This window comes from Amblyomma americanum, chromosome 7 (genome assembly GCF_052857255.1).
Source record: "Amblyomma americanum isolate KBUSLIRL-KWMA chromosome 7, ASM5285725v1, whole genome shotgun sequence".
Taxonomy (NCBI): Eukaryota; Metazoa; Arthropoda; class Arachnida; order Ixodida; family Ixodidae; genus Amblyomma; species Amblyomma americanum.
The window spans coordinates 30859885-30869042 of record NC_135503.1 but is presented as its reverse complement, the minus strand read 5'-3'; the positions used below and the strand labels follow the sequence as shown (position 1 = coordinate 30869042).

The window sequence follows — 9158 nt, the reverse complement described above, 5'->3', positions numbered from 1 at the left end:
CTGCACCACAGACACTTTTCATGGAGCCGGAGACACATACATGTGCCGTGGTTGTGCCATCAAAATATCAATGACCCCACCCCCTCTTTCTCCTCCCCACACTTTTTTTCAGTATTCACTGCTGTCCGCTATGAGGCTACTTTAAATAAAGCGCATTACTTCAGTCACCGCTGCCTGATTCTTCCTTAGATTCATCGCCGCAACTATTACAAAAGTGGTAAAACTGTTGATGGCAGTCCTGTCGGACGTGTTTTATGCACAGGTGGAATGAACATGCACCGTACTGTAAAATGAGCTTTTGGGAGAGTTGGTTGCATTCTTAGGGCATAACGGCAACGCAAAAATCACATTCACAAAAGAAAAGAAACACACAAATGCACACGGACGCACACGGAGGAACGGAGGAGCGCTCGTCCGTGTGTGCATGTTTTTTTTCTTCCTTTTCTGAATGTGTTTGTTGCGCTGCAGTTATGTCTCAAGAACACGCTACTGAATGAAAAAAAAAACGGCAACTATTAACGTAGAAGCTAAAGGTAATCCGTTATGACCTAACGTGAAGCGGACAGACAGCACATGAATGACTCTGCAGGTGGGCATGATAACACATACGTCACAGTCCATGTAATAGAATCGAAAAAGCTGGTCGGGTTGGTGCATATTCCTAATGTGAACAAAGGAGAAAAGACGTTGTCAAAAGCGATCAAGCGAGCTTGTCCGATCGGCGAGACGTGAAGAAGAGAAGCTGGCAGTGTGAAAATAAAATTAACCATGTGCCTTGCGACTCATGAGAGACGTAATTCTCGGTGTTCACGTGACAGGAAAGGACCGATGGAAAGTCAAGACATACCTGGCACGTTGAGCTTTTCGAATGTCGCGCGGAAAAGAGAGACGACAGTCACGTGACCAACGTCAGTTTTCACATTACTCTCCTGACTGCCGTACTGCACATATCGTTACTGCCCTTTGCTCTTCTCTGCAGAAAGCGATTAAAGCCGTTCGGTGGTTGGACCTCCTTCCAGCTTTTATGATAAGCCAGCATGGTTTATGATACCTAGTTGCGTAAACTCTTTGTAGTGCTACGTTTAAACAGACGTCTCTCAGGGAATTAGCCCCCACAGGGTTCCACTAAAGCGAAACCGTATGTTTAGACAAACTAGATAAACACCAGCGCCATTACAACAGTTTATTAAGGTCGTTGTGCAGCAGAGACTACTCTAACCTTTCAACAAGGTCTGTTTGGGCGCTTGAAATTTGGGATCTAAAATGGATGATTCGAAGCAATTATAGTAATAACAATACGTCGGATTTAACTTCCCGAAACGACAAATGGTCTATGAGGGACGCTGTAGTAGAGGGCTTCGTGGTCTGCCTCCAGGTATACAACGCAGGCAAACAAAAGGGGCTCCTAGTTGTTTTTTTTTTTTTGTCAACAGGCGAAACTCTTATTGTCGGTGCCAAATGAATCCTAATTGCGCTCGCCGAGCAGAGCTGTTGAAACTTGTATACTTAGGGAGCAGTCGTTAGTGATGGCTACGTGATCTAGTGGTAATGCCTGTCGAGCTGCAATACGCTGCACGCGGCTCGACGGCAGCTCCGCGGTGAACGCAATCGGAGCGCAGACATGAGCGCCCGCTCGTGCCCAAGCTGGGCACTGTGGCCTGCCCAGGTGGGACCGTTATCGGGCTCAGCCGGATGCCTCTCTGCTCGGCATGCAACGAGCAAGGGCCGACGCAGCTCAGTGACGGCGTTGTTTGCGCTAACGTCGCCTAAAGAGAACCAATAAAAGAAGGCGACGAGGAGGAGGTGGGAGAGGAGAGTTCCAAAGGTCTTAGTCAACGGAGACTCGACCGTTGCGGCGCCCCGCCTCAGGCCCGCGATAAGACCTCGCGAGCTGCGTTCTTTGCGGAGATTCTTGACACCATCGGGATTGTTTCGCTCGCTGTGGCCTGGAAAACCAAGCAGGACCAAGCTTGCCGTGGGTCACCATCACGACAGGACTAGCCAGTGAAGTGTGTTAGGGAGGCGTCGGATCCTTTTTGGAGTGTCAGTGCTTCGCCATGGGTCTGCTTCTACTGAGTGCGTTGCTGGGTAAGTAGTGTTCTGGCGGGGAGACGACGCCCTAGATTAGCGTTGGGCGCCATTGTTACCGTCCTGTGGGTGAACGGGAGACAGCTGCATAGCATTGCAGCGCTGCATTTGTAGCACAGAAACGTCGGCTGTAGCCGTCGGTAGATGGTAGGGCCAGGATACTATATGATCGCCTACACCCTAAAGGATCGACCAGATAACACAGCCCTGCCAGTTCCTAACAATTTAAACCTGAACAAGGTACTTCGTATTTAATTACAGTAATCGAAGATAGCATAACTTGTGTGCTTTACACAAATGAGAGAAAAAATCTCATATTCTGTATCTTTTTTTTTCACTCAAGGTGTCAAGATGAGAGCCAACCGCGCACCCTGCATCGTGTTTATATTTCGCAGCAGTGTATAGTTAGAAGCGCTTATGTTTTTTGGGTTCATGGGGTAAGGTATAGAAGTCAGATTGGCTTAATTTGTGCAGCTATGGCTCACGAACGACATGCTGCCGATGCGTACTGCATACGATTTGTCGACTATAAGGCTGGGCGAATATATTTCTTTTTTTACAGAGCACTAAATGCCGCTTTCGCCGTTAAAGCTCAAACGTTCATTCTTCGAGGAAATAATGCTATTTTCTCGCCGTCATTTGCGAAAACTGCCTAAAATTATAAAAACTAAAAAGAAAAGCGAGCGGAACATGGCGGAAGCGTTTACTCACAATACCTGAGATAAGGATTCAGGCGCGTATGTACGTACATGGCTTCTTGCAATGTGAGTCACGCTTCCTCCGGCGTGGTTGCAGCGTTCTGTAGCATTTCCTTCCCTTCCTTTTCAGGCTTAATTGCTGTGGTCACTGAAGTCGCTGCTCAGGGTGCCGGCGGTTACGATTTCAACGCCCAGAGCGAAGGACAGCTTATCGGTGGGTTTCAGCACCCTGCGTTGTACTGGTTTTCATTTCTCTCTTTTTGTTAGTGTATGTGTGCTTGCAGTCTTTACTTGCGCTTGCCTGGACCACACTATGGGCCTCATTCTCATAGCTTGGCATACAGAGAATAAAAACGCTGCTTTTCCAGACTTCTATTCCTACGCCGTCAAGTGGAAATAACAGTGTGCAGCGAGAATGTACCGGATAGGACGGGAAGTTAGTTTAAGTAATATTGAGAGCCGAGTCTTGAGTTGAGTTGTTGAGGTGTTGAATGCTACAGGTGGGGTTAGCCTTGCTTTATCTGCCGGCAATTGCTCCACCGTAGCGTCCCTTCTATATTAGCAATGTCCTAAAGCCTGTCGCATCTACCCCGCTATGCGCACAGTCTCTTATAATAGCACACATTCTCTCCCGCAGTCACCATCTATACCTACAATCAATCCCCACAGTCCACTCCAGAAGTCACCATCTATGCACATATTCAGTCACAGTAGAACATAGGCCATTGTAGTGCCACAATCCATACACACATTCACTCACAATCTAACGTAGTCCACTCCGGAAGACACCATCTACGCACACATTCACTCACAGTAGGCCACAGTCCGTTCCTGCTGTCACCATTTAGAAACAAGATCCGTGTCCTGCAGAAATGTTAAAAGAAGGCGTGCAGCCTCCCTTCTGTATGTCTGGTTTCCACTCGGGTAGACAATGTCCTGAACGGCACTGTGGCGGGTTCTTGTCTTCTTGAAGGATGCGAACGTCACATGCCTTTTCGCGTGAGCACCTCTGCTGTAGAAGCCTTACGTAAGGACGCATTCACTGTTTGGAACTCTATGCATCAAAAAAAATTAGGCGCAGCCTAGTGGGCACGAGCGACTACACGTCCGGGCAAGAGCAGAAAAGCTGTGAAAGATCTTTGTGGCGGATTTCCCCCTTACGTTTCTCGGGCATTCTTTGGATGTTCTTGTTCAACATGAAACGCGTAAAGTTGCAACGCGACACTTAAACGGCTTGGCTGCATGTGTTTAGTCCCCATCCACTGTATACGACTTGCATCATATGTGCGCTTTTCCTGCTGCCGGTGACATGAAAGCCACTCGTAGACGAGCGTAGACGTGCACAGGCCGCTCCATAATGTTGGGGGGGGGGGGGGGGGGGGGGGGGGGGGGCGGTGGGGGGGGGGGGGGGGTCAAGGCGGTTACAGTGCCTGTTCATGTATTGTGGACAGCAGAAAAGACTAGAAAAAAACTTGCGCCCCCTTCTCCATGACTATTAATAGAATTAGTCCACTCTCCTCTCCCCCGCCCCCAGCCGCCGAAGTGGCGCAGTGGTCATGGCGCTCGATCGTCTGCTGGCCCGAAATACGCGGTTTCGATCACGGCCGCGGCGATGGAGGCGAAATTCTAGAGGCCCGTGTACTGTGCAATTTCAGTGCACGTTAAAGAACCCCAGGTGGTTGAAATTCCCGGAGCCCTTAACTACGGCGTCCTTCATAGCCCGAGTCGCTTTGGAACGTTAAGCCTCCATAAATCAAATCCCCCTCGTCCGCTGTGTGTGCGACTATGTAGAGGAGGAGACACATCGCGACCAAACCAGTAGAAGTACAACATGAAATGAGATTCCTCCGCACCTGCCCCTCCAAACGAGAGCCTTGGGATTGAGATCAGTGCCGCGTATCACTCTTTTTTGATAAAGGCTACGATATGTGAACCCCACACGGGCGAGGACAAGGAACAGAACTGAACATCATTTGCTTGCGCTTCGGACACGATCATATCGGTACCAAGGTCCATGGTTTCCTCGTCCGCTTCAATGTGCAAATCATAGACAAACAACAATAAGTGCGGTGTCATGTTCTTTTAGGAGCACTCTCAAAAGGAAATACTTTTTTATTGTGCTGTACAAAATGGTTGTCATGTCGATGAATTGATACCACACATCTTCAAGCATCCAGCATTTTAGTGTTGCACGTAAGCTCATCGTTGTCCCAGGGAAGTCACCCTAACACGAAAAGTCAGAAGCAGGTGACATTGAGCCATAGATGCCATGGAAACTAAAGATAATACTTTTTTATTGTGCTGTACAAAAGGGTGGTCATGTCGATGAATTGATACCACACATCTTCAAACATCCAGCCTTTTAGAGTTGCACGTAAGCTCATCGTTGTCCCAGAGCAGTCACCCTAACACGAAAAGTCAGAAGCAGGTGACATTGAGCCATAGATGCCATGGAAACTAAAGATAATACTTTTTTATTGTGCTGTACAAAAGGGTGGTCATGTCGATGAATTGAAACCACACATCTTCAAACATCCAGCCTTTTAGAGTTGCACGTAAGCTCATCGTTGTCCCAGAGCAGTCACCCTAACACGAAAAGTCAGAAGCAGGTGACATTGAGCCATAGATGCCATGGAAACTAAAGATATGCTAACTGAACTAACAAGCATAACGAGATGGCAGGATGCCACTAAAACTGCGGGTGTGGGAATCTAAGTTGGCAGCGTAATTCTTGCTGCTGAATGCAATACTTCCCTTTGTGTGTGCTTATGGCACGTGCAGGCCAGCTATCGCCGCTGCAAGTGGCCGGGATATCGATGGTGGTCGTCGCCTGCCTCGGAGCCACGGTCGTGTCCATGTTTTTCTGCTACTACGTCTACAAGAAGAACAAGGAGAACCTCGCCCTGCCCAGATACTGAGCCGTTGTGTGAGGGGACATCCTTGCGTGTACATAGCTGAACAGAAGCATCTACCATACTATGTGCTGATCATCCGTGAACCGCCTAGTCTTTCTTTTTTCCCTCTCTCTCTCTCTCTTCTTCCTCTTTCACCCATACCAGCCAGGGAAAGATATGTAACTCGCCTTGAAAATAAAGCTCCGTTTATTATCTCTTTTTTATGTTTGGATGTAAACTGACCTTGAAGTGAAACAGCCGAATGTTTGCGGAGCACTCTGGACAAATATATGTTGCTGCTCGTTATCTGCAGACATGCGCGCGTGTGTACTCGGTGCTTAAATATCCTTCTGATGATCAAACATTTATCAACCCCAGAGCCCGCATCACGCAAACACGAGCAAAGATGCCTCTCAAGACGAACGCTGCCACCAACTACAGCTTCCATCTGTAGAAATGATGCTACCTACCATCATGCGGCCAGCTCAAATACCCTACCATCATATAATTTACAAAACTCTTCGCCGGAGCTGGAGGATCTTCCAAATGTCTTCATTGTGGCGACTGTCTTAACATCCCACGTACATCTACTGAATCTGCCTCCCTACCGTCATGCGGGACTGGCTAGTTCCCCCGCCTTAACAGAAGGACTCGTTTTACACGTAAGAGTGAAAGCCGTGTGTCGCAGAAAATCCAGTGTCGGCACTGCCGTCGGCGTGACTGGAAAGTCCGGACGGGTCGAAAGGTGGCTGTTACAAGAGGCTCTCATAGATGGCGCCAGCCACACCATCGGCGTACATCGGCGAAACCCCCGACCCTCGCGTTGCGAGCCAGACATGCTACCACTAGGCCACGCAGGAACGTTTGTACGGCTTAGTTAAAGCGGGGCTCTATATGTATGTCCTGTGGTCTTCCACATAATGAATGTGAAAGAAGAAACAGTGTCCGTATCTGCGTGGACAAGGCGAACCGCTGCGCGTCATACCCTTAAAGGGAGCTTTAAGGAGTATAGACACGTAATTTTGGTCGCATGTTTTCTTCTCTACAGCGATGCGGTAGACACTACTACGCATGAATCACCATGTGTAATAAAAACATAGGGTCACTGACCAAGTCAAAATTTTAAAGAAACGTATTGCCGTTTCGGAAGCCCTACGACTTCCTTGTTCACAATGGGTGAAACCAGGCAAAAGCATGCGTTTATATCTTATTCAAAAATGCGTCGTAATGATCTTGCGTAGTCAGCAGGCAGATTTCCTTGCGTCCGATTTAGTGTACCGGGAGTGGTTTGTATCATCAAGGACTCTAGATACAGGCGTCTAGAAGTGATTCGTTCTCTGGCAAGCACACGTGCCCCGTCCCAATTGATGACATGTCCAGTCTCTTGCACGTGTTCGGCAAGAGCGTTAGCAGCACTGCGTCCTTTCGCCACGTCATTTTTGTGCTGCTGGATCCGTCTGCACCAGTTTCCGGATTCCCCGATATAATTCCGGTCGCAATCTTCACACGGAATCTTGTACACGACCCCAGGATATCTGTCAGGGGGAAGCGGGTCTTTCACATTGACGAGCTCGTTTCTAAGCTTGCTTGTTGGAACGTGGGCAACTTGCACGCCGTACTTTCGGAATACCCGAACAAGTGCTTCACTGATATGTGGCATGTAGGGGATGGATGCGCGTTTTGGCTTAGAAGCATTGGCGACGTCAGAAGGTGGCGGTCGCTCCAGTAGTTTCTTTTTTGTGTTTGCCACAAAACTTCTTGGATAGCCATTTCTCGCCAAATTCCTTTCAACAGTCTTTAGCTCTGTTCGAGCAGGGACTGCTCGTTCGAGCACGTGTTTATTGCTCTTTCGACTAAAGAGCAGACGACAGAGCGCTTGTGTGCCATCGGGTGGACAGAATAAAAGTCAAGATAACGGCCTGTGTGCGTAGGCTTTCTGTACACGGTGAACTCCAGGCTCGTGGGTTTTCGCGTCACACGGGTGTCCAGAAAAGAGATGCAGCCATTCGCCTCCTCTTCCACAGTGAACTTGTTCACTGTTTTTATTATGCCTCTACCTGACCAGACGACGTTTCGTCAAACTCTTGACTAAATCACCATGTGATATTCCCCTGCGATAGCTAAATAATTCATGATCGAATTTTTTGTCATGCTGTTTCGGTTTCAACAACCGAACGATGGTTGTGACGTCAGAGTGCTTTTGTGGCACGTGAGGCATGGAAAAACGTCTATATAATCGCTGCTTCATCGTTTTAATTCACTGCAGTACTGAAACTAGCCTTCCCCAAGAGCCGGAATGACAACAAATGTGGAAGCAGCGATTATATTGCAGTTTTTTTCATGTATCACGTGACCTGTAAGCACACGTTGACGTCACAGTCCTCATTTGGCTGTTGAAACCGAAATAGCACGAGAAAGAGATGCGATAATAAATTATTTAGCGGTCGTAGGAAATTACCAGGTGCTAATCCGTGTACAATAATGCCTTACGCATCATTACAAACAAGAAAACACGCACCCAAAAATTAAGTGTTTATACTCCTTTAATTAAGTGCCCGCCCCCCCCCCCCCCCCCGCCTTATTTTATTTTCTAGCTTGTTTGGTGCCTACGTTAAAACAGTCATCGAAGCTGAAAGACTGGACAGTCGCCTATTTTTTCTTACTTTTTGCAAACCATGCCTTGGACAGATAGCTTAATTATTCTTTTTTGAACAAATATGAGTGTCTCTCTTCCGAATGACGCTTGTTTCATTCTAGAAATGTCAGAAGCATGCATATTGCCGACCCCCCCCCCCCCCCCCCCCCCCCGTGAAGCCAATTCGGTTCTCTTACTAATTATGAAGTAATCCAAGGAGCTTTTCTACCTGCCGAATGGAGAGTATATTTGTGTATTTTTTACTTACAGATACTTTACATTACTCAAGAGAGGCATTGTGTGAGGAGGTCAAATACAAAGGTTCGTGTAAAGAAAAGTTCAAAATCAAAAACATATTAAAAGGGCAGCAAGACAGACCAAAAACAAGTGAGCTCAGAAAACAAGATATTGTTATTCACAAGAAGTTATATGAAGTACAAAAGAACTATATGCGTCATGGAACAAAAATAGGGGAAGTACACAAAGTATCATACAAAACAAAAACTCACTTATTATCTATTTAATGAATAATTTATTTAAAACTATTATTTATTTGTGGCAGCCTTAGAACGAGAGCCAAACTTTCACAAGACGTTTAGTCTGGTGAAAACGTGAATTTCAGCCACAGCTGCGCTTGTGCAAAATGCTGATGCCAGTCTGAGTCTGATTGTTTAGTTTAGTAGGTTGAGTAGTGGTTTAGTGGTGCTGCGCACGCCCGAGAAGCTGAACCAAGTAAATACAGCTGTCAAACTTGCTACGAAACAAAAGCGAAAACAATCCCCAAACTCTGTGCACAGATTTACCACAAATGAGCCAGTGGTTGAGGCGGAAAATTTTTTAGCA

The 9158-nt window shown here is 47.3% G+C and overlaps 1 protein-coding gene across 1 annotated transcript; it reads left to right on the top strand.

Moving 5' to 3' along the window:
* The first annotated feature begins 1807 nt into the window (after positions 1–1807).
* On the top strand, positions 1808–5900 carry LOC144098792 (uncharacterized). Its single transcript, XM_077631661.1, has 3 exons — positions 1808–2088; positions 2917–3000; positions 5568–5900. Exons 1-3 carry the CDS (start codon positions 2058–2060, stop codon positions 5702–5704), a joined length of 252 nt encoding a protein of 83 aa, XP_077487787.1. The 5' UTR covers positions 1808–2057; the 3' UTR covers positions 5705–5900.
* Positions 5901–9158: the final 3258 nt, after the last annotated feature.